This window comes from Bombina bombina, chromosome 7 (genome assembly GCF_027579735.1).
Source record: "Bombina bombina isolate aBomBom1 chromosome 7, aBomBom1.pri, whole genome shotgun sequence".
Lineage (NCBI taxonomy): Eukaryota > Metazoa > Chordata > Amphibia > Anura > Bombinatoridae > Bombina > Bombina bombina.
In genome coordinates this window covers 17,978,094-18,004,886 of record NC_069505.1, presented here as the reverse complement: position 1 = coordinate 18,004,886, position 26,793 = coordinate 17,978,094, and the positions used below count along the sequence as shown (strand labels likewise).

The window sequence follows — 26,793 nt, the reverse complement described above, 5'->3', positions numbered from 1 at the left end:
TATACCAAGTTATATTAACTAAAGTTCCATTATACCAAGTTATATAAACTAAAGTGTCATTATACCAAGTTATATAAACTAAAGTGCGATTATACCAAGTTATATAAACTAAAGTGTCATTATACCAAGTTATATAAACTAAAGTGCGATTATACCAAGTTATATAAATTAAAGTGCGATTATACCAAGTTATATAAATTAAAGTGCGATTATACCAAGTTATATAAACTAAAGTGCGATTATACCAAGTTATATAAACTAAAGTGCCATTATACCAAGTTATATAAACTAAAGTGTCATTATACCAAGTTATATAAATTAAAGTTCCATTATAGCAAGTTATATAAACTAAAGTGTCATTATATCAAGTTATATAAACTAAAGTGCCATTATACCAAGTTATATAAATTAAAGTGCCATTATACCAAATTATATAAACTAAATTGTGATTATATCAAGGTATATAAACTAAAGTGCCATTATACCATGGCTAGTAAGGAGCTAGTATGAAGCAGTGATTGGCTAGTAAGTGTCAGTGATTGTCTAGTAAGGAGCAGTGATTGTCTAGTAAGGAGCAGTGATTGGCTAGTATGGAGCAGTGATTGGCTAGTCAAAAGCTAGTGCCATTATACCAAGTTATATAAACTAAATTGCGATTATACCAAGTTATATAAACTAAAGTGCCATTATGCCAAGTTATAGAAACTAAAATGCCATTATATCAAGGTAAAGTGCCATTATACCATGGCTAGTAAGGAGCTAGTATGAAGCAGTGATTGGTTAGTAATGAGCAGTGATTGGCTAGTAAGAGTCAGTGATTGGCTAGTAAGGAGCAGTGATTGTCTAGTAAGGAGCAGTGATTGGCTAGTATGGAGCAGTGATTGGCTAGTAAAAAGCTAGTGCCATTATACCAAGTTATATAAACTAAAGTGCCATTATACCAAGTTATATAAACTTTCTGTGCACAATATTTTAATGATTACACTGCTAAAAATAAATCGTATTGTACTATACATGAAAAGGTGCAGTGATTGGCTAGTAAGGAGCAGTGATTGGCTAATAAGGAGCAGTGATTGACTAGTAAGGAGCAGTGATTGGCTAGTAAGGAGCAGTAATTGGCTAGTAAGGAGCAGTGGTTGGCTAGTAAGGAGCAGTGATTGGCTAGTAAGAGCAGTGATTGGCTAGTAAGGAGCAGTGATTGCATTGTATGGAGCAGTGAGTGCCAAGTAAGGAGCAGTGATTGGCTAGTATGGAGCAGAGAGTGGCTAGTAAGGGGCATTGATTGGCTAGTAAGGAGCAGTGATTGGCTAGTAAAGAGCTTTGATTGACTAGTAAGGAGCAGTGAGTGGCTGGTAAGGGGAATTGATTGGCTAGTAAGGGCAGTGATTGTCTAGTAAGGAGCTTTGATTGACTAGTAAAGAGCAGTTATTGGCTAGTAAGGGGCAGTGATTGTCTAGTAAAGAGCAGTTATTGGCTAGTAAGGAGCTAGTAAGGGTCAGTGATTGGCTAGTAAGGAGCAGTGATTGGCTAGTAAAGAGCAGTGATTGGCTTGTAATGAGCAGTGAGTGGCTGGTAAGGGGAATTGATTGGCTAGTAAGGGCAGTGATTGTCTAGTAAGGAGCAGTTATTGGCTAGTATGGAGCAGTGATTGGCTAGTAAAAAGCTAGTGCCATTATACCAAGTTATATAAACTAAAGGGCCATTATACCAAGTTATATAAACTTTCTGTGCACAATATTTTAATGTTTACACTGCTAAAAATAAATCGTATTGTATTATACATGAAGGGCTGCAGTGATTGGCTAGTAAGGAGCAGTGATTGGCTAATAAGGAGCAGTGATTGACTAGTAAGGAGCAGTGATTGGCTAGTAAGGAGTTAGTAAGGAGCAGTAATTGGCTAGTAAGGAGCAGTGGTTGGCTAGTAAGAGCAGTGATTGGCTAGTAAGGAGCAGTGATTGGCTAGTATGGAGCAGTGAGTGCCAAGTAAGGGGCAGTGAATGGCTAGTATGGAGCAGTGAGGGGCTAGTAAGGGGCAGTGATTGGCTAGTAAAGAGCTTTGATTGACTAGTAAAGAGAATTCATTGGCTAGTAAGGAGCTAGTAAGGGTTAGTGATTGGCTAGTAAGGAGCAGTGATTGGCTAGTAAAGAGCAGTTATTGGCTTTTAAGGAGCAGTGAGTGGCTGGTAAGGGGAATTGATTGGCTAGTAAGGGCAGTGATTGGCTAGTATGGAGCAGTGAGTGGCTAGTAAGGAGCAGTGATTGACTAGTAAGGGGCTAGTATGGAGCAGTGAGTGGCTAATAAGGGGCTAGTAAGGAGCAGTGAGTGACTAGTAAGGGGCTAGTAAGGAGCAGTGATTGGCTAGTAAGGAGCTAGTATGAAGCAGTGATTGGCTAGTAAGAGGTAGTGATTGTCTAGTAAGGAGCAGTGATGAGCTTGTAAGGAGCAGCGGGTGCCTAGTAAGGGGAATTGATTGGCTAGTAAGGAGCAGTGATTGGCTAGTAAAGAGCAGTGATTGGCTAGTATGGAGCAGTGAGTGGCTAGTAAGGGGCAGTGATTGGCTAGTATAAAGCAGTGAGTGGCTAGTATGAAGCAGTGAGTGGCTAGTAAAGTAAATTTTCTAGCTATAAAAACAACACAATGAAATCAGAGCTTTTATGGGTCAGGGCACAAATAGAATCCTCCCTAGAAATGCCTTTTAAGATAGTTTTTAGCTCATTTAGGTATCTTGGGATCAATATTTCTTTAAACATTCCTCCCATTATCAGTCAAATCAAAACCCTTATGTAAAATTGTCTGACTCTCCCCCTCTCTATTTCACGCCGAATTCGTTTATTCAAGATGGTCCTTCTTCCTAAAATTCTGTATATTTTACAGAATCTCCCAATCTTCTTAAAATGTAAGGACATTAAGACCCTTAATACTTCAATTCACCACGTTATCTGGCAGAACAAGAGACCTAGAATTTCCTTAAAAAAACTAGCCCTGCCTAAGGGCTTTGCCCTTCCTCACCTTCATATTTATAACCTGGTTTTTCTTGGGCGCATTGCTGATCACCAATATGGATTACTTTATGGATTATAGTCTAGAAATGAACATGATATATCCCTTTTCTCCTGTTTCTTTAATTCATTCGCCCCTCAATCTAGTTCCTAGACAAGTCAAACAGATTAAATCAATCTTTACTGTAATCCAGGCATGGAAAAAAATTGGAACTATTGTAAAAGCCAATGTGAATATAGCTAAATACCAGATATTTCTGGGTAATCCAGTATTTCAACAGGGCATTCAGTCCTCAGTACTCCTCAATTGGCACAGAGAAGGTTTGTATTTCACACTGCAATTCTTGAATCAGTCCGCACATAACATTAAATCATTTGAAGAACTTAAACAGGAATTTAACCTTGAAAATCTGGACTTTTTTGCGTACCTTCAAGCCAGACATTATATATCCTTGTAAATTAATAAATTCTCCTGGAATTGGTCTTGGGGTAAGCTGAATGGCTGGCCATTATTGGCCATAAATGGTCTCTCATCTATCTCTACTTAGTATTATCTTACCTCTCAGACAGGGGATCAAATCTGATCAATATTACTCATAAATGGCTGGACCTAACCCCTGAAATTATCGACCACTCAGATCACATAAAAAGGTCGCTATCCCTGATATCTCGGGTTACACTTTCTGTTAATTGGAGAGAGTCCCATCTGAAACTATTATACAGGACATAACATTGGCATAACTCCAATTTTAATAAATGCCCGAAATGTAAGCTACCTGCTGCAAATCTAAGTCATATGATTTGGTCCTGTCCTAGGATCCTTCAATTTTAGAAGAAAGTAGAGTACTGGCTATCAAACACTCTCAAGATTGTCCCCTTTACTCTCTCCTTAGGCAAAGTAATCTTTCTCTTAGATGAGAAGGCAGTACGGACTGATAAGATTATCAATGTAATAATGCTTGCCTCCAGGAATTTCATTTTTAAGAATTGGAAGGGTAGATCTGTTCCCAGCATTATAGGAATTAAAAATTATCTTAAAAAACTATTGCCTAGATTTACAGTTTTATTGGTAAAAAGCCGCGTAGCTAACGCTGCTTTTTTACCCAACGCACCCTTAAGACAACGCTGGTATTTAGAGTTGTCTGAGGTGCTGCGTTATGCTCAAAAAAGGGTGCGTTGAGCCTAACTTAGCTCCACTTCAACCCTCAATACCAGCGTTGCTTACGGTAGCGGTAAGCTGGAAAAACGTGCTTGTGCACGATATCCCCATAGGAAACAATGGGGCAGTTTTGGCTGAAAAAAACCTAACACCTGCAAAAAAGCAGCGTTTAGCTCCTAACGCAGCCCCATTGTTTCCTATGGGGAAACACTTTCTAAGTCTACACCTAACACCCTAACATGAACCCCAAACATAAACACCCCTAACCTTAAACTTATTAACCCCTAATCTGCCGCTCCCGCTATCACCTGCATATTATTATTAACCCCTAATCTTCCGCTCCGGACACTGCCACAACCTACATTATCCCTATGAACCCCTAATCTGCTGCCCCTAACACCGCCGACCCCTATATTATATTTATTAACCCCTAATCTGCCCCCCTCAATGTCGCCGCTACCTTACCTACAATTATTAACCCCTAATCTGCCGACCGGACATCGCCGCCACTATAATAAATGTATTAACCCCTAAACCGCCGCACTCCCGCCTCACAAACACTATAATAAATTGTATTAACCCCTAATATGCCCTCCCTAACATCGCCGCCACCTACCTACAATAATTAACCCCTAATCTGCCGCCCGCACCGTTGCCGCTACTATAATAAAGTTATTAACCCCTAAACATAACTCTAACCCTAACACCCCCCTAACATAAATATAATTTATATTAAACAAAATAATATTTCTAAAATAAACTAAATTATTCCTATTTAAAACTAAATACTTACCTATAAAATAAAACCTAATATAGCTACAATATAATTAATAATTACATTGTAGCTATTTTAGGATTTATATTTATGTTACAGGCAACTTTGTATTTATTTTAACTAGGTACAATAGCTATTAAATAGTTATTAACTATTTAATAGCTACCTAGTTAAAATAAATACAAAATTACCTGTAAAATAATTCCTAACCTAAGTTACAAATACACCTAACACTACACTATCAATAAATTAATTAAATAAATTACCTACAATTACCTAAAATAAAATACAATAAAATAAACTATTCTATAATACAAAAAAACCACTAAATTACAAAAAATAGAAAAAGGATTACAAGCAGTTTAAACTAATTACACCTAATCTAAGCCCCCTAATAAAATAAAAAAGCCCCCCAAAATAAAAAATTCCCTACCCTATTCTAAAATACAAAAGTAATCAGCTCTTTTACCAGCCCTTAAAAGGGCTTTTTGCGGGGCATTTCCCCAAAGTAATCAGCTCTTTTGCCTGAAAATAAAAATACAATACCCTCCCCAACATTACAACCCACCACCCACATACCCCTACTCTAACCCACCCAAACCCCCCTTAAAAAAACCTATCACTAACCCCCGGAAGATCTCCCTACCTTGAGTCGTCTTCACCCAGCCGAGCCGAATTCTTCATCCAAGCGGAGCAAGAAGATGTCCTCCATCCAGATGAAGAATTCGGCTCGGCTGGGTGAAGACGACTCAAGGTAGGGAGATCTTCAGGGGGTTAGTGTTAGGTTTTTTTAAGGGGGGGTTTGGGTGGGTTAGAGTAGGGGTATGTGGGTGGTGGGTTGTAATGTTGGGGGGGGTATTGTATTTTTATTTTCATGCAAAAGAGCTGATTACTTTGGGGCAAGGCGCCGCAAAAAGCCCTTTTAAGGGCTGGTAAAAGAGCTGATTATTTTTGTATTTTAGAATAGGGTAGGGCATTTTTTATTTTGGGGGGCTTTTTTATTTTATTAGGGGGCTTAGATTAGGTGTAATTAGTTTAAAGTTCTTGTAATTCTTTTTTATTTTTTGTAATTTAGTGGGTTTTTTTTTTATTATAGAATAGTTTATTTTATTGTATTTTATTTTATGTAATTGTAGGTAATTTATTTAATTAATTTATTGATAGTGTAGTGTTAGGTTTAATTGTAACTTAGGTTAGGATTTATTTTACAGGTAATTTTGTATTTATTTTAACTAGGTAGCTATTAAATAGTTAATAACTATTTAATAGCTATTGTACCTAGTTAAAATAAATACAAAGTTGCCTGTAAAATAAATATAAATCTTAAAATAGCTACAATGTAATTATTAATTATATTGTAGCTATATTAGGGTTTATTTTATAGGTAAGTATTTAGTTTTAAATAGGAATAATTTATTTAATTATAGGAATATTATTTTGTTTAATATAAATTATATTTATGTTAGGGGGGGTTAGAGTTAGGTTTAGGGGTTAATAACTTTATTATAGTAGCGGTGCGGGTGGGAGATTAGGGGTTAATAATTGTAGGTAGGTGGCGGCGATGTTAGGGAGGGCAGATTAGGGGTTAATACAATTTATTCTAGTGTTTGTGAGGCGGGAGTGTGGCGGTTTAGGGGTTAATACATTTATTATAGTGGCGGCAAGGTCCGGTCGGCAGATTAGGGGTTAATAAGTGCAGTTAGGTAGCGGCGACATTGGGGGGGGCAGATTAGGGGTTAATAAATATAATATCGGGGTCTGCGATGTTAGGGGAAGCAGATTAGGGGTTCATAGGGATAATGTAGGTTGCGGCGATGTCCGGTCGGCGGATTAGGGGTTAAAAATTGTTATTAGAGTGGCAGTGATGTGGGGGGGGGGCTTGGTTTAGGGGTACATAGGTAGTTTATGGGTGTTAGTGTACTTTAGAGCACAGTAGTTAAGAGCATTATATTCACGCGTTAGCCCATAAAGCTCTTAACTACTGACTTTTTTTGGCGGTAGGAGTCTTGTCGGTAGAAGCTCTACCGCTCACTTCTCCTAAGACTCCAAATACCAGCGTTAGGCAGATCCCATTGAAAAGATAGGATACGCAATTGGCATAAGGGGATCTGCGGTAGCCTGGAATCGTGGTAGGGAAGTGAGCGGTAGACCTGTACCTGCCTGACTCTAAATACCAGCGGGCGGCCAAAAGCAGCATAAGGAGCCCTTAACGCTGCTTTTGACGGCTAGCGCAGAACTCTAAATCTAGGTGAATGTATTATTGAGCAGTTCTCCACCGACATGGACTCCGATCAGGATATAATTCTCTTTTTTAAGAAATGCTCAACAATTATCAAAATATTTTCACCTAGTGAAATAGATTATTTGATCTATCCCTTTATTTGATCTATCCCCTTTCCTTTTTTTTTGTGTGTGTGGTGAATGGGGGGTCTCAGCAACTATTGTAAATACTGTGAATCAGGTTACATTCTCTCTTCTTTTTGTAATGTATTGATTACTGCCTATTGTAGAGTAATTTCCGAAAAATTGAACAGGTTGCTTGTTGTTTTATTTTTTTATTTAGTTTAAATGCTATGTCTTTGGACAAGTCATCAGATCTTGTATAGAATATTAGACCTCACTAATCTTGTTTAAGTATTGATTAAAATTTTGTGTTGTATTTTTTGTGAAAATCAATAAATAAAAGAAGATAAAAAAGATCAGTTATTGGCTAGTAAGGAGCAGTGATTGGCTAGTAAAGAGCAGTGATTGGTTAGTAAGGAACAGTGATTGGCTAGTAAAGAACAGTCATTGGATAGTAAGGAGCTAGTAAGAAGCAGTGATTGGCTAGTAAGGAGCAGTGAGTGGCTAGTAAGGGGCATTGATTGGCTAGTAAGGGGCATTGATTGGCTAGTAAGAGCAGTGATTGGCTAGTATGGAGCAGTGAGTGGCTAGTAAGGGACAGTAATTGGCTAGTAAGGAGCAGTGATTGGCTAGTAAGAGCGGTATAGTTTGTCTTTACAGGGCATGCAAATTCTTGGTCTCAGGCACAGACAGTTGTACAGCACAGTTTACAAATGAACTATAATCCACGTCACTGATATTATTGACTTTATTCACAGTCACATTGTCTCTTATTATCCAGACTATACAACAACAGGGCACATTATTTAATTAGGCAAGGTAGGCAGCTGCCTAGGGTCAAGTGAGTATTTTCTATACTGGGGTATAAAAAACTTTGTAATAAAACAGATGTTTGTTGGCTGGCATTAGTGCACATTCAGGGAATATCTATTAAGCATTTAGGGGTACTGGCAGCGTTAAAGTGACATGGAAGTCAAAATGTTTCTTTAACGATACAGATAGAGAATACAATTTAAAAAAAGTTTCCAATTTACTTCTAGGTTCAAATAAGCGTTGTTCTCTTGTTATTCTTTGTTGAAGAGATACCTATTAGGTAGCGCACACATGTCTACAGCACTACACGACAGGAACTAGTGCTTCCATCTAGTGCTCTTGCTAATGTGCAACATTGTTATAAAACTACTGCCATCTAGTGCTCTTGCTAATGTATAACATTATTGTATAACTGCTGCCATATAGTACTCTTGCTAATGAATAACATTGTTATTAAACTACTGCCATCTAGTGCTCTTGCTAATGCATAACATTGTTATAAAACTGCTGCCATCTAGTGCTCTTGCTAATGTACAACATTGTTATAAAACTGTTGCCATCTAGTGCTCTTGCTAATGTATAACATTGTTATAAAACTGCTGCCCTCTAGTGCTCATGCTAATGTATAACATTGTTAGAAAACTGCTGCCCTCTAGTGCACCTGCTAATGTATAACATTGTTATAAAACTGCTGCCATCTAGTGCTCTTGCTAATTTATAACATTGTTATAAAACTGCTGCCATATAGTGTTCTTGCAAATGTATAACATTATTATAAAACTGCTGCCATATAGTGCTCTTGCTAATGTATAACATTGTTATAAAACTGCTGACATATAATGCTCTTTCTAATGTACAACATTATTATAAAACTGCTGCCATCTAGTGCTCTTGCTAATGTATAACATTGTTATAAAACTGCTGCCATCTAGTGCTCTTGCTAATGTATAATAATATTATAAAACTTCTGCCATCTAGTGCTCTTGCTAATGTATAACATTATTATAAAACTGCTGCCATCTAGTGCTCTTGCTAATGTATAACATTATTATAAAACTGCTGAAATCTAGTGCTCTCGGTAATGTATAATATTGTTCTAAAACTGCTGCCATCTAGTGCTCTTGCTAATGTATAAGATTGTTATAAAACTGCTGCCATCTAGTGTTCTTGCTAAGGTATAACATTATTATAAAACTGCTGCCATCTAGTGCTCTTGCTAATATACAACATTGTTATAAAACTGCTGCCATCTAGTGCTCTTGATAATGTATAACATTGTTATAAAACTTATACCATCTAGTGATCTTGCTAATATATAACATTGTTATAAAACTACTGCCATCTAGTGCTCTTGCTAATGTATAACATTGTTATAAAACTGCTGCCATCTAGTGCTCCTGCTAATGTATAACATTATTATAAAACTGCTGCCATCTAGTGCTCTTGCTTATGTATAACATTATTATAAAACTGCTGCCATCTAGTGCTCTTGCTAATGTATAACATTATAAAACTGCTGCCATCTAGTGCTATTACTAATGTATAATATTGTTATAAAACTGCTGCCATCTAGTGATCTTGCTAATGTATAACATTGTTATAAAACTGCTGCCATCTAGTGCTCTTGCTAATGTATAACATTGCTATAAAACTGCTGCCATCTAGTGCTCTTGCTAATGTATAACATTATTATAAAACTGCTGCCATCTAGTGCTCTGGCTAATGTATAACATTATTATAAAACTGCTGCCATCTAGTGCTCTTGCTAATCTATAACATTGTTATAAAACTGCTGCCATCTAGGGCTCTTGCTAATGTATAACATTATAAAACTGCTGCCATCTAGTGCTATTACTAATGTATAATATTGTTATAAAACTGCTGCCATCTAGTGCTCTTGCTAATGTATAACATTGTTATAAAACTGCTGCCATCTAGTGCTCTTGCTAATGTATAACATTATTATAAAACTGCTGCCATCTAGTGCTCTTGCTTATGTATAACATTATTATAAAACTGCTGCCATCTAGTGCTCTTGCTAATGTATAAATTTTTTATAAAACTACTGCCATCTAGTGCTCTTACAAATGTACAACATTGTTGCAAAACTGCTGCCATATAGTACTGCAGACACATGCACACTCCTGAACTTACCTTCCTGCTTTTCAACAAAGAATAACAAGAACACAAAAACAATTTGACAACGGAAGTAAATTGGAAAAAGCAGAAGAATGTGATTACGTACCATAGCGCTAACCACTCTGCTGATATACACAGGATCGTGTCTCCGGAAATAATCCTTCTGGGGGTCTTTTATGTGAGACTGACTCCTGTCCAGAATTTGTAGACAAATCTCTAAAATATCCTCATCAAACTGCAGAGGGGAAGAATGTGACATCACAGAGCTGTTAGGGTTAATTTGTACAACAAACACATTCAGAGCTTTGTGTTACTTGACCAAAGGATAACACAAAGCACAAAAACTCTTAAAGGGACATGAGACGCACATTCATCACTTACACAATTCAGACTATTTTAAGGAATTTTCTCATTTATTTCTCTATTCTCTTGGTATCCTTTGGGAGCTAGCTGAACACATCTGGTGAGCCAATGACAAGAGGCATATATGAGCAGCCACCAATCAGTAGTGTATTGCTGCTTCTGAGCCTACCTAGATATGCTTTCCAAGAGAATGAAGCAAAGTTGATAACTGAAGTAAAGTGGAAAGTTGTTTAAAATGACGCAATCTGTTCTGTCTGAAACATGAACGTTTAATTCTGATTTTACTGTCCCTGCAACAATGGCAGCTGAATTCCAGCAACATGAATAAACTTACAATGCTATAATATAGTGTTGTACTCGTGTTGTGCGCGTGTTGTGCCCTTTTTGTGTGAATGTTGTGCGCGTGTTGTGCGATTGTGTGCTTGTTGTGTGCATTTTGTGCGCTTGTTGTGTGCATGTTGTGCGCTTGTTGTGTGCACGTTGTGTGCGTGTTGTGCGCGTGCTGTGTGCTTTTTGTGTGCCTGATATGTGCGTGTTGTGTGCATGTGGTACGCTTTTTGTGTGCTGTTTTGTGTGCGTGTTGTGTACGTGTTGTGCGCGTGTTGTGTGCATGTTTTGAACTTTTTGTGTGCTTGTTGTGTGCATGTTGTGAGCTTTTTGTGTGCTTGTTGTGCGTGTGTGTATGTTGTGTGCTTGTTGTGTGCGTGTTGTGCGCGCGTTGTGCGCATGTTGTGTGTGTGTTGTGAGCTTTTTGTGTGCTTGTTGTGTGCTTGTGTGCGTGTTGTGAGCTTTTTGTGTGCGTGTTGTGTGCTTGTTGTGTGCATGTTGTGAGCTTTTTGTGTGCTTGTTGTGCGTGTGTGTTGTGAGTTTTTGTATGCATGTTGTGTGTTGGGTGCTTGTTGTGCGCGTGTTGTGAGCTTTTTGGGTGCTTGTTGTGTGCATGTTGTGAGCTTTTTGTGTGCTTGTTGTGCGTGTGTGTTGTGAGTTTTTGTGTGCATGTTGTGTGCGTGTTGTGAGCACGTTGTGCGCATGTTGTGTGTGTGTTGTGAGCTTTTTGTGTGCTTGTTGTGTGCTTGTGTGCGTGTTGTGAGCTTTTTGTGTGCGTGTTGTGTGCATGTTGTGAGCTTTTTGTGTGCTTGTGCGTGTGTGTTGTGAGTTTTTGTGTGCATGTTGTGTGCTTGTTGTGTGCGTGTTGTGTGCGTGTTGTGCGCGTGTTGTGCACGTGTCGTGTGATTTTTGAGTGCATGTTGTGTGCTTGCTGTGTGTGTGTTGCGAGCGTGTTGTGTGCATGTTGTGTGTGTTGTGTATGTGTTGTGTGCGTGTTGTGTGCTTGTTGTGCGCGTGTTGTGTGTGTTGTGTATTTTTTGTGTGCCTGTTATGTGCGCGTTGTGTGCATGTTGTGTGCTTTTTGTGTGCATGTGGTGCGCTTTTTGTGTGCTTGTTGTTCGCTTGTTGTGCGCATTTTGTGTGCGTGTTGTGAGCTTTTTGTGTTCATGTTGTGTGCTTGTTGTGAGATTTTTGTGTGCTTGTTGTGTGCGTGTTGTGTGCGTGTTGTGAGCTTTTTGTGTGCATGTTGTGTGCTTGTTGTGAGATTTTTGTGTGTATGTTGTGTGCTTGTTGTGTGCGTGTTGTGTGCGCGTGTTGTGCACATGATGTATGATTTTTAGTGCATGTTGTGTGTGTGTTGTGTGCGTGTTGTGTGTGTGTTGTGTGCGTGTTGTGTGCGTTACTAAATACATGTTTGTATTACCAGTTACCAGGGAACATCTGATTCCAACTGCTGTACCAGTGGAACTTATGTTATTTAAGCACCTGGTATAGCCCATGAACTTCCTCCGCCACAATTAGCTCTAACCATGAATTCTCTCCCCCACAATGATCCCTAACCATGAATTCTCTCCCCCACAATTAACCCTAACAATGAATTTTCTCCACAATTAACCCTAACGATGAATTATTTCCTCCACAATTAACCCTAAACATGAATTATCTCCCCCACAATTAACCCTAACCATTAATTCTCTCCTCCACAATTAACCCTAAACATTAATTCTCCCCCACAATTAACCCTAAACATGAATTCTCTCCTTCACAATGAACCCTAACCATAAATTATTTCCACTACAATAAACCCTAACTATGAATTATTTTCCCTACAATGAACCCTAAACATAAATTCTCTCCTCTACAATTAACCCTTCATAAATGGTAAGCCAGCATACTAGATGGCAAAAGCAAATTATTCTAAAGTGAAAATTGCTAGTTGCTGCATTTTATTATTTTATTTATATATTTTGCCCTAGACAAACATTGCTCTTTGTAGACCATGTATCATTTTCACCACATCACCACATTCTCGTGAATAGTAGGTCCTAACACTTGCACATCTAGTTTTGGCTGAGCAAATGCTAATAATATAAACAAACCCAATGATATACAACAAAGGATGTAATTTTGTTTGTCTGAGTACACAACTCAAGGATTTGGTGCCAAATTCCTCCAAGCAATGGTATCTGGTAAGCTTACCTGCCCATAGTTCCATGACTGTTGTACAATCCAGTCCGCATTACCCACATAAACAAATCCATTTTCATTCATGACATACTCCTTCCTCTCTTCTTCATTTTCCAGGAAAACAGAATCCTCTAAGTAAATGAGACAGTGTTATATTGGTTATGTTGGTTGGGTATCATCAAGAATAATTATTTTCTGTTCTAAATTAGCTATTTGACGTCATATACATTATGACCTCTTTTACCTGATATATATACCCCTTAATTAATTGTAATTAAAAGCTGCAAACATTAAAGTGATGGATCTTACTAAACAAATAAATAGTGCCAAATACACATTTATTTTAATTTACAATTTCCCACTTTTCCACTCACCTTGTGGGGGGAGGGGGGGGCAAACAAATGCAACCAATGACATTTTGTTACATTATGGGACACACCACATTCTATGACATGGTCTCTTTATATTTATTTCTAATCCCGGGTTCCATAAAGTAAGATGTATGATACCTCCCTTACCCAGACATTACTCCCTCCTTAATCATCCAGGTATCAAGCTTTTCTCTTTGGAAGTTCCTTCTTGATGTCCTCATGCTACATACAGTTTAATATCCCAAGCATGGAACTTCTAAGCCCCTGAGTATTCTTACATATAGTGGGGCCACTCTATAATCAACACTTCTACCCAAGTGCACGGTCATGGAATCTCACTTCCTTTGGAATATATTTCACTCATATCCAAGAACTAAACACAATGCAACCAACGTGAATTCACTCCCTTATCTTGTTTCCATTTGACTACAGGTCTTCTCAACACTTGTCTGTCCTCTTTTCATTATGTGCTAAACTTCTTCCAGACTCCTTCATCTCCCTCAACAGTCAATATCAGTTGTACCTCCCTGTCATACCCTGGTTTCCCATGTGCTACTGTATTAATGTAAAATACTTACAATAATGTACACAACAATAAATAATCTCCCAACTAAAGATCTTTCCACATGCATCTTTAGATACTCCCCAACTGGTACCTCACCAATATAACCATACAGCTACCTTATCTCAGCATTACTGCAACAAGAAACTAGTCTACAAGGTAAAACAAACAAACCCTAAGGGGCATATTTATCAATGTGTGAGCGGACATTATATGAAGTAGTGTATCATGTCCACCGCACAAATCGAAAAATGCCGACAGCATACGCTGTCGGCATTTATCATTGCACCAGTGTTTCTTGTGAACTGCTGGTGCAATGTCGCCCCCTGCAGATTTGCGGCTTACTAGCAGGGGTGACAATCAACCCGATCGTATTCAATCGGGTTGATTTCTGTCCGTGGCCTCAGAGCAGACAGACAAGTTATGAAGCAGCGGTCTTCAGGCCACTGCTTCATAACTTCTGTTTCTGGCGAGCCGAAACAGGGGCATCAAGCTCCATACAGAACTTGATAAATATGCCCCTTAACATTTTTTTGTCTAACTCTACTCAACCTCTAGATTGTAGGTTCAGAGGAATATGGTTGATACTACCTATATGGTCTAGATATAAGCATTATCCCATAGCACATGCATTTGAGAGCCATGGTGGGTTAGGTCCCATCTCAGTATCCTTATGTCTGCTTGACTATAGGACATTACCAAATAAATTAAAGCCTTACCAGGACACCATGGGTTGAAGAGTGCGATAAATTCACCAAGAAGATGGCTGATATTTAATCTTTGATTATTTATCTGAACCTTCAGATTGTGAAGCCCAATGGTGGCATTTGCAGGAGGAAAAACTGATATTTGCACAGAATTGTCGCTACTGCTTGTAACTGATGCGCTCCAATCGGTTTTACTGTTGATAGTCGATAGGGAGAATGTGATTCTTTCTCTATAAGGTTCCTGGTATTTATTCCCTAATAATGAAAAACAGTACATTTTGTCAAAGGGAAAGAAACACAGAGGCCGAAAGTAATATCGTAAACTATTTAACTTATACTGTATGACCTATTCCACCAAGGCAATGAGGCACCTTTTTCTACTTCATATGAAAGTGTTTCAGCAATATATTTTTGGTTCTTTTCCAACTTAAGGCTAGATTTCGAGTGGGGGGCTTACTGTTGCTTGCAAGCGGTAAAGAGTTTATCACAGCTCTTTGCGCGTGTCGCAAGTAGCATGTGTATTACAAGTTGAAAGTAAACGCATTTGCTTGAGCGTAATTCAGTTTAATGTGTGTTGGGATATTGAGTCTTCACTGCTCTGGTTAACTGTTACTCAAGTCAAAAAAGTTGCGCAAAAAAAATCAAAATTATATTTAACAGTACAGCTACACTCATTTTAACAATGTCTAATAAAATTGTTTTAAAAATACATGTCTAAATATATAAATATCTGTGTACATATGTATTTATATGTGTATATTATGTATTTACAGACATATATACACATATAAACACATAAATAAATATATGTATGCACACATAGACATATATATAAGTGCATTGAAGATCTTTGCAGTCAAGTAGCTGAAAACATGAAAAATCATATTTATGCACTATTCATATTTAATAAAGTTTTTAACTGTGTTTGTACAGTAAGTATTTCACATTCCAATGTTCTGCACATAAGTGAATATGTTCTAAGTATTATTAAATAGAGATTCCTTTATATATATATATATATATATATATATATATATACATACACACACACGCGCACACACATACACACACACACATATATATATATATATATATATATATATATACAGTTGTGCTCATAAGTTTACATACCCTGGCAGAATTTATGATTTCTTGGCCATTTTTCAGAGAATATGAATGAATGAATATTGAACACAAAAACTTTTCTTTCACTCATGGTTAGTGTTTGGCTGAAGCCTTTTATTATCAGTCAACTGTGTTTACTCTTTTTAAATCATAATCACAACAGAAACTACCCAAATGACCCCGATCAATAGTTTACATACCCTGGTGATTTTGGGCTGATAACTTGTACACAAGACGACACAAAGGGGTTTGAATGGCTATTAAAGGTAACCATCCTCACCTGTGATCTGTTTGCTTGCAATTAGTGTATGTGTATAAAAGGTCAATGAGTTTCTGGACTCCTGACAGACCCTTGCATCTTTCATCCAGTGCTGCCTTGACGTTTCTGGATTCTGAGTTATGGGGAAAGCAAAAGAATTGTCAAAGGATCTGCGGGAAAAGGTAGTTGAACTGTATAAAACAGGAAAGGGATATAAAAGGATATCAAAAGAATTGAGAATGCCAATCAGTAGTGTTCAAACTCTAATCAAGAAGTGGAAAATGAGGGGTTCTGTTAAAACCAAATCACGGTCAGGTAGACCACCAAAAATTTTAGCTACAACTGCCAGGAAAATTGTTCAGGATGCAAAGAAAAACCCATAAATAACTTCAGGTGAAATACAGGACATGTGGTGTGGCTGTTTCAAGATGCACAATAAGGAGGCACTTGAAGAAAGATGGGCTGCATGGTCAAGTCACCTGTAGAAAGCCATTACTACGCAAATTCCACAAAGTATCCCGATTACAATACGCCAAACAGCACAGAGACAAGCCTCAAACCTTCTGGCACAAAGTTTTTTGGAGTGATGAGACCAAAACTGAGCTTTTTGGCCACAACCATAAACGCTACATTTGGAGAGGAGTCAACAAGGCCTATGGTGAAAGGTGCACCACATTCCTACTGTGAAACAAGGAGGTGGATCGCTGATGTTATGGGGATGTGTGAGCTACAAAGGCACAGGAAATTTGGCTAGAATTGATGGCAAAATGAATGCAGTATGTTATCAAACAGAACCCCTCATTTTCCACTTCTTTATTAGAGTTTGAACACTGCTGATTTGCATTCTCAATTCCTTGGATATCTTTTTATATCCCTTTCCTGTTTTATACAGTTCAACTACCTTTTCCAAAATATCCTTTGACAATTCTTTTGCTTTCCCCATGACTCAGAATCCAGAATCGTCAGTGCAGCACTGGATGAAAGATGCAAGGGTCTGTCAGGAGTCCAGAAACTCATTGACCTTTTATACACACACACTAATTACAAGCAAACAGATCACAGGTGAGAATGGTTACCTTTAATAGCCATTCAAACCCCTTTGTGTCAACTTGTGCTCATGTTATCAGGCCAAAATCACCAGGGTATGTAAACTTTTGATCAGGGTCATTTGGGTAGTTTCTGTTGTCATTATGATTTAAAAAGAGTAAACACAGTTGATTGATAATAAATGGCTTCAGCCAAACACTAACCATGAGTGAAAGAAAAGTTTTTGTGTTATCATTCATATTCTCTGAAAAATGGCCAAGAAATCATAAATTCTGCCAGGGTATGTAAACTTATGAGCACAATGGTATATATATATATATATATATATATATATATACACACACACACACATATATATATATATATATATATATATATATATATATATGCACATGTATAGATAAGTATTTTACAAACAAAATCACACGTATATACAGGGCTTTTTTTGTGGGGGTACTCACCGGTACTGAGTACCCCCACCTCTGCCAACTCATAACAGGTACAATTTGTAATCATCATGTAAATACTCTAGTTTTCACAAGAGGGGCTTTTCCTTTGCTTTTCTTAAAGTTACTGAGCAGAATATATCATTCAATGAGTACCGGCACCTTTTTTTGTACAAGAAAGCACTGTATATATAAATGTATTTATGAATAAATAGAATATATTTTGCTATGTGAAGAACATTAGAATGTAAAATATTAATATTTCATGTTGTTTAGCGCAAACGCTGGTTTGTGCACAAGTTAGGGTGTTAGTTTTTTTCCACATTTTGCGCTTTATTGAAGTTTATGAGGCTATACGTTAATAGAATTGCAATATTCAAACCTCTTCTTTTTAGCACATCAGGTTATCGTTCATGTAATACGCGCGCTACCCAACACAAACCTTACTTCTATCGAATGTATCGCTCAAGCGGAAGTACTAAATAGCGCCCAACTTGTAATCCAGTCCTTAGATATTTATTCATGTCCTGGTGCCTTCTAGCTATGACAACTACAACATGATCTGGTTCCCTGTCTAATTATTATACTCAACTCAGAATGCAGAAGACTTGTGAATGCATTACAGAACTAACAATATGTATAAAAGACGCAGACCAAGATGAGTGACATAAGAAGGGGTAAACATTATTTTCTTGTCTGACACACTAGAAATACCTGTTTCTACGATAAACGTGATGTTATCTGTTCTCTGGTTGAATACTCGGCCCTTAAACCTTAGACTGATGTTAAATGATTGGCCCCTTCTGATTATGAGTCGCTGCGTGCTTATCTCGCTCGTGCGATGCTCGGTATTGTTGGCTTTGGCATGAAGATTTGCAGATTGGAAGTCGAGATCTGATAGAACAGAGGGATATCAGGAAATGATCAAATCATTATTTATGTCTAACAAATCTTGCTTACCGTAGTAGTTTGCAAAAACATCATTGAATGAAGAAAAACAAAATGTATGCTTACCTGATAAATGTCTTTCTTTCCGGATATGGAAAGTCCATGACGTCATTCAATTACTAGTGGGAATATTACTCCTGGCCAGCAGGAGAAGGCAAAGAGCACCACAGCAAAGCTGTTAAGTGTCACTCCCCTACCCATAATCTGCAGTCATTCGACTGAAGGGAAATGGAAAAGGAATAACACAAAGGTGTAGAGGTGCCTGAGGTTTAGTAAAAAAAAATAACTGTCTTAAACAAGGGTGGGGTTGTGGACTCCATATCCAGAAAGAAAGAAATTTATCAGGTAAGCATAAATTTTGTTTTCTTTCCGAAGATATGGAGAGTCCAAAACTTAATTCAATTACTAGTGGGAACCAATACCAAAGCTAGAGGACACAGAATGAACACAGGGAGGGAGAACAAGGCAGGCAGACCTAAACAGAAGGCACCACCGCTTGAAGAACCTTTCTCCCAAAAGATGCCTCTGCCGAGGCAAAAGTATCAAATTTGGAAAAAGTATACAGAGAGGACCAAGTTGCAGCCTTGCAAATCTGTTCCACAAAAGCTTCATTTTTGAAAGCCCAAGAAGAGGAGACAGCCCTACTGGAATGAGCTGTAATTCTCTCAGGAGGCTGCTGTCCAGCAGTCTCATAAGCAGAACGAATCATACTTCTCAACCAGAGGAAAAGAGATGTAGTCTTCTGACCCTTACGCTTTACTGAGAAACAAACAAACAGGGCAGAAGACTGGCAAAAATCCTTAGTCGCCTGTAGGTAGAATTTTAGAGCATGCTTCCAAAAAAGGAACAGCACCACAACGACTGTAGTTCAAAGACATCAACAGATACACAGTACGATGTTTCGGTCAAAAGACCTTAATCCTGTGAGATAAAAACAAGGCCTAACAACCACACCTATATACCCAACTGGGGAGGAGACAATTACCTGTTACAGGTGTACATTAATCATTATTAGCAATCAGATGCAAACATTCAAAAATTCACAGCTCCATCTAGTGGTGAGAAAAGGCCATCACTTCTAATACTCTGAGACCTAGAAGAATACAAATAAATTATTTGTAACACAATGCTTAGCATTTAATCTTATACACATTATCACAAACCATTAATATTGTAAGCACAAATTTAGGAAAATATTTAGGCATAAATCACAAGGTAACACTCCAGTCTATTTCTTTGTTCATACCCAGTGGAGCTAGAGATTGCAAAGTGTAGATCCAAAATGTTTCTCTACACTTTAACATTCTCTGTCTATTACCCCCCCTCCTAGGTTTTTTAATTTGTTCAATTATTTCATATCTGAGTTGGGATATATTGTGTCCTGCTTGTAAGACGTGGTTAGAGACAGGAGCATCCCTATTACCACAACGTATATTGGATTTGTGTTCATTGATCCTGTCTCTAACCCTTCTGGTAGATTCTCCAATATAAATTTTCGAACAAGGACACTTAATGAGGTATATAATGTACTCAGAATTACAGGTAAATAAACCTGGGATTTTATATTTTCTCCCATTAAGGGGATGTACAAAATGATCTCCTTTTATGATGTTGCTACAATTGCAGCATCCCAGACAGGGAAAACAGCCAACCTTAGGGGTAGATAAAAAAGTTTGAGAATTTTTCTTCTTGGACCCTACATCAGCTTTAATAAGAACATCTTTTATGTTCTTACACCGCCGGTAGGCGGGCATGGGTACCTCCTGAAATTCAACAATGTTAGGGTTCAAATCCCTTAATATAGACCAGTGTTTCCTAATGATCTTAGTTATTTTATCACTCAAAGGGTTAAACTGAGATACAAAAATCATTCGCTCGTCCTTATCCTTGTCTTTCCTCTTTTTATTGCTATAGTCACCCTTTAATATAGATGTCCTAGACACGTTCCCTATATCTCTAATCTGTTGTTCAACTAGTGGCTTTGGATAACCTCTTTGTAAGAAGAGGTTACCCATTTCCTTTAATCTGTTCTGTGCCAAGACCTCATCAGACACAATCTTTTTTACTCTGAGCAATTGACTTTTAGGAAGGCTATTGATCAAAGGGGGATAGTGAGCACTCTCATATTTTAACAGACTGTTTCTGTCACTATCTTTCCTATACAAATCAACTAGCAATTTCCCATCTTTTTTATAAACAGTTGTGTCAAGGAAATCAATCGATTCCTCACTACTCACTGCATTGAAGTCCAATGTCGCCCCCACATATGCCAATGTCTTCATGAATATCTATGAGGAGAGGTTTGTGTATACACACAGAGCATTCCTACAACATGGGATATGCTGGTTTAGATATATAGACGACATATTTGGCATATTGGGGGCGACATGGACTCCTTACTTGAATTTGTAGCTGACTTAAATATCTCTACCAGATACATTAAACTAAAACTAGTGAGTAGTGAGGAATCGATTGATTTCCTTGACACAACTGTTTATAAAAAAGATGGGAAATTGCTAGTTGATTTGTATAGGAAAAATAGTGACAGAAACAGTTTGTTAAAATATGAGAGTGCTCACTATCCTCCTTGGATCAATAGCCTTCCTAAAAGTCAATTGCTCAGAGTAAAAAAGATTGTGTCTGATGAGGTCTTGGCACAGAACAGATTAAAGGAAATGGGTAACCTCTTCTTACAAAGAGGTTATCCAAAGCCACTAGTTGAACAACAGATTAGAGAGATTGGGAACGTATCTAGGACATCTATCTTAAAGGGTGACTATAGCAATAAAAAGAGGAAAGACAAGGATAAGGACGAGCGAATGATTTTGTATCTCAGTTTAACCCTTTGAGTGATAAAATAACTAAGATCATTAGGAAACACTGGTCTATATTAAGGGATTTGAACCCTAACATTGTTGAATTTCAGGCAGTGTAAGAACCTAAAAGATGTTCTTATTAAAGCTGATGTAGGGTCCAAGAAGAAAAATTTTCAATTCATTTTTTTTTATCTACCCCTAAGGTTGGCTGTTTTCCCTGTCTGGGATGCTGCAATTGTAGCAACATCATAAAAGGAGATCATTTTGTACATCCCCTTAATGGGAGAAAATATAAAATCCCAGGTTTATTTACCTGTAATTCTGAGTACATTATATACCTCATTAAGTGTCCTTGTTCAAAAATTTATATTGGAGAATCTACCAGAAGGGTTAGAGACAGGATCAATGAACATAAATCCAATATACGTTGTGGTAATAGGGATGCTCCTGTCTCTAACCACTTCTTACAAGCAGGACACAATATATCCCAACTCGGATATCAAATAATTGAACAAATTAAAAAACCTAGGAGGGGGGGTAATAGACAGAGAATGTTAAAGTGCAGAGAAACATTTTGGATCTACACTTTGCAATCTCTAGCTCCACTGGGTATGAACAAAGAAATAGACTGGAGTGTGATAATGTGTATAAGATTAAATGCTAAGCATTGTGTTACAAATAATTTATTTGTATTCTTCTAGGTCTCAGAGTATTAGAAGTGATGGCCTTTTCTCACCTCTAGATGGAGCTGTGGATTTTTGAATGTTTGCATCTGATTGCTAATAATGATTAATGTACACCTGTAACAGGTAATTGTCTCCTCCTCCCCAGTTGGGTATATAGGTGTGGTTGTTAGGCCTTGTTTTTATCTCACATGATTAAGGTCTTTTGACCGAAACGTCGTGCTGTGTATCTGTTGATGGCCCAATAAAACTACTTTGAACTACAGTCGTTGTGGTGCTGTTCCTTTTTTGGAAGTATACTGGATTTGAGGTTTGGGCAGAACCTGGGAATTGTGCACCTTTACCTTTGCAGTACCTGTGCTGTGCCTCTCCTGTGATAATTAGAATTTTAGAGCATGCACAACATCCTAGTTGTGCAACAGACGTTCTTTATGAGAAAAAGGATTGGGACAGAGAGAAGGAACAACAATTTCCAGATTAATATTTCTATCTGAAACCACTTTAGGAAGAAACCCCAATTTAGTACGAAGAACCGCATGAAAGATAAGGTAAGGCGAATCACACTGCAAAGCTGAGCCGAAACTCTCCAAGCAGAAGAGATAGCAATAAGAAACAAAACCTTCCAAGATAGCAACTTAATATCTATGGAATGCATTGGCTCAAACATAGCCTCCTGCAAAACTTTAAGAACAAGATTAAGGCTCCAAGGAGAAGCAAAAAGTTTAAATACAGGCCTGATTCTGACCAGGGCCTGACAAAAAGATTGAACATCTGGCATATCCGCCAGACGCTTGTGTAACAAAATAGATAATGCAGAAATCTGACCTTTCAGAGACCTGACTGACAATCCTTTCTCCAGACCTTCCTGGAGAAAAGACAAAATTCTAGGAATCCTGACCCTACTCCAAGAGTAGCCCTTAGATTCACACCAATAAAGGTATTTACGCCATACCTTATGGTAAATGTTTTGAGTAACAGGCTTGCAAGCCTGGATCATGATCTCAATGACGGACTCCACGCTTAGACAGAACTAAGCGTTTAATCTCCAAGCAGTCAGCTTCAGAGAAATGAGATTTGGATGGAGGAATGGACCCTGAGTTAAGAAGGTCCTTCCTCAGAGGCAACCACCAAGGCAGCTGAGATGACATCTTCACTAGGTCTGCATACCAGATCCTGCAAGGCCATGCAGGAGCTATTAGAATTACTGATGCTCTCTCTTGTTTGATACGAGCAATAACTTGTGGAAGGAGCGCAAACAGAGGAAATAGGTATGCTAGACCGAAATCGCAAGGAACCCCCAGAGCATCTATCAGAGCAACCTGAGGATCTCTTGACCTTGAACCATACCTTGACGTTCTGCCGAGACACCATCAGATCCAACTCCGGCACCCCCCATTTGAGAGTTAACCAGGAGAACACCTCCAGATGGAGAACCCATTCCCCGGGATGAAATGTCTGTCTGCTCAGGAAATCCACTTCCCAGTTGTCCACTCCAAGAATGTGGATGGCAGATAGACAACAATTGTGAGCTTCCACCCACTGAATAATCTGAGCCACCTCCTTCATGGCTAAGGAACTCCGAGTTCCTCCCTGGTGGTTGATGTAAGCCACTGAGGTGATGTTGTCAGACTGAAACCTGATAAACCAGGCTAAAGACAATTGAGGCTAAGCCATCAGAGCATTGTAAATTTCTCTCAACTCCAAGATGTTTATGGGAAGAGCAGACTCCTCCTGAGTCCATAGTCCCTGCGCCTTTAACGAGTCCCAGACTGCTCCCCAGCCTAGCAGGCTGGCGTCCGTGGTCACCCAGGAAGGTCTCCAGAAGCATGTGCCCTGAGACAGATGGTCCTGAGAAAGCCACCATGGGAGAGAGTCTCTTGTTGACTGGTCTATATCTATCCACTGAGACAGATCCAAATGGTCTCCGTTCCATTTTCTGAGCATGCATAATTGCAGAGCTCTCAAATGGAATCGAGCAAAGAGAATAATGTCCATGGAAGCGATCATCATACCAATTATATCCATACATTGAGCCACTGATGGCTGAACAGTAGACTGAAAAGAGAGGCAAGAAGAGATCATTTTGGATTTTCTGACCTCTGTCAGAAAATTTTTCATTGATAGGGAATCTTTTATGGTCCCTAAGAAAGCCACCCTTGTAGCTGGAACAAGGGAACTCTTTTCCAGATTCACTTTCCAACCATGGGAACATAGAAAAGACAAGATCTCTGTATGAGAGTTTGCTTGTTGAAAAGTTGACGCCTGAACCAATATGTCATCCAGGTATGGCGCCACTGCAATTCCCCCGGGACCTGGTCACTGCCAAGAGAGCCCCCAGAACCTTTGAGAAAATTCTTGGAGCTGTGGCAAGGCCAAACGGAAGAGCCACAAACTGAAAGTGTTTGTCTAAAAAGGCGAATCTCGGGTATTTGTGATGATCCCTGTGGATGGGAACATGAAGATATGCTTCCTTCAGGTCTATGGTCGTCATGAACTGACCCTCTTGGAATAAAGGAAGAATGGAATGAATGGTTTCCATTTTGAAGGATCGTACCCTGAGAAACTTGTTGAGGCACTTTAGGTCTAAAATGGCTTGAAAAGTTCCCTCTCTTTTGGGAACCACAGACAGATTTTAATAGAATCCTAGACCCTGTTCCCTGGAACAATCACTCCCAGGAAGGAAAGGTCCTGATCGCAGTTAAAAAATGCCTCTCTTTTTACCTGGTCTGCAGATACTCTTGAGAGGTGGAATCTGCCCCTGGAGGGAAAGTTTTGAATTCTATTTTGTAACCCTGAGATACTATGTCCAAAGCCCAAGGATCTGGGACATCTCGTCTCCACACTTGACAAAACAGGGAAAGTCTGGCCCCCACTTGATCCGATCCCGCACTGGGGCGGACCCTTCATGCTGACTTAGACTCAGCTGAGGGTTTCTTTGATTGCTTCCCCTTATTCCAAGACTGATTGGGCTTCCAAGAAGACTTGGACTGCTCATGCTTGGAAGAGGGAGAGGAAGACTTTTGACCTTTGAAGTTACGAAAGGAACGAAAATTACTTTGACATCCTTTGAGTCTGTTCTTCTTGTCTTGTGGTAGAAAAGACCCTTTTCCACCCGTAATATCAGAAATTATTTCTACCAGACCAGGTCCAAACAAGGTCTTACCCTTGTAAAGAAGCGACAGAAGCTTGGACTTAGAGGTAACATCAGCTGACCAAGATTTTAATCACAATGCCCTGCGGGCTAGGACAGTGAAGTCAGACATCTTGGCTCCCAGTCTTATAACTTGCATGTTAGCATCAAACATAAAGGAATTGGCTAGTTTGAGAGCCTTAATCCTATCTTGTATCTACTCCAACGGAGTCTCTACTTAAATTCGTTCAGACAAGACGTTGCACCAGTAAGATGCCGTACTTGCTACTGTGGCAATACAAACTGTAGGTTGCCATTGAAGACCTTGATGAACATACATCTTCTTCAAATAAGCTTCCAGCTTTTTGTCCATGGGATCCTTAAAGGAGCAGCTATCCTCTATAGGGATCGTAGTTCTCTTAGCCAGAGTAGAAATAACCCCTTCTACTTTAGGTACCTTGCGCAATAATCTTTAATGAAGCCAGCAACAGGAAACATCTTTTTAAATACAGGAGATGGGGAGAAAGGAATTCCTGGCTTCTCCCATTCCTGTGAAATAATCTCTGTCACAGGGTCTGGGACAGGAAAAACTTCCATAGAGGAAGGAACATCATAGTATTTTTATTAAGTTTACTAGACTTCTTAGGGTTGACAACGACAGAAGTATCGAAATCGCCCAAAGTAGCCAATACCTCCTTTAACAGTACACAAAGGTGTTCAAGCTTAAATCTGAAGTTTGCTTCAGTATCAGATAAAGGAATAATACTGTCCAAATCTTACATTTCACTCTCAGAGGGCAACCTGTGTAGCAGTAGGTGGGGCAGAAACCTTACTATCTGAATGTCTAATTTTCCTCTTGCGTTTTCCCAGCATAGGAAAAGCAGATAATGTCGCAGCTACCACAGAAGATACCTGTGCAGCAAAATCTGCCGGCAAATAAACTCCTCCAGAAGGCTGAGAGGAACTGCAGGGCACTGTATGTGACGCCATAGAGGCTTGGGACATTTAAGGAAAAAGCTGTGGCATTGCCTGAACAGCATCATCCTGAGAGACATTGGGCTCAGAGGGCAACAATTTATCTTTAAATTGAAGTGTTCTAGCTAAGCATGCAGCACAGAATTGCATAGGCAAAACAATTTGTGCCTCTAGGCATAACACGCATTTGTCAAAAGAGTCTTGGTCCATGCCCATAATACTAAATAACAAATTCCCCAAATTATAGAATTTTTTTAAATACACTGTCACTTTAAGAATTTTTAATACCACAGCAGCTTAACGTTATGAAAATAAACCAATCAGGCCCCCTACACCTCAGACAGTCTGAGGGGCCTTACCGTAACACTTATACACAATTTGGCTGCCTGAAGCCTCTAAAACGATCATATAGTAGATCAACACTGAAGAGACTGAAATTCAATTACGCTGCTCCGCTCCGTGATTTCTGACAGCAGAGAGAAGTCACATGACCGGCACAGAGAGGAAACTCAGCAAGTAAAAGGCGCGCATTTCCCTCTGCCTACAACACCGGAGCTTAATTTACACAAACGCTCAAGCAGTCTGTCAGTCTGTTCTAGCTAAGCAAGCAAAGAAAAC

The 26,793-nt window shown here is 38.7% G+C and overlaps 1 protein-coding gene across 1 annotated transcript in view; it reads right to left on the bottom strand.

Annotated features, from left to right (window-relative positions):
* The window catches only part of LOC128635721 (protein-glutamine gamma-glutamyltransferase 5-like), a 73,634-nt gene that overhangs the window by 27,867 nt on the left and 18,974 nt on the right, over window positions 1–26,793 (bottom strand). Inside the window, exons 2-5 of the mRNA XM_053688842.1 lie at window positions 18,338–18,517; window positions 14,759–15,001; window positions 13,119–13,237; window positions 10,336–10,464 (exon numbers count right to left, since the gene is read on the bottom strand). Of these exons, the coding sequence (XP_053544817.1) occupies window positions 10,336–10,464; window positions 13,119–13,237; window positions 14,759–15,001; window positions 18,338–18,517 (671 nt within the window). The remainder of the gene's footprint in view (window positions 1–10,335; window positions 10,465–13,118; window positions 13,238–14,758; window positions 15,002–18,337; window positions 18,518–26,793) is intronic.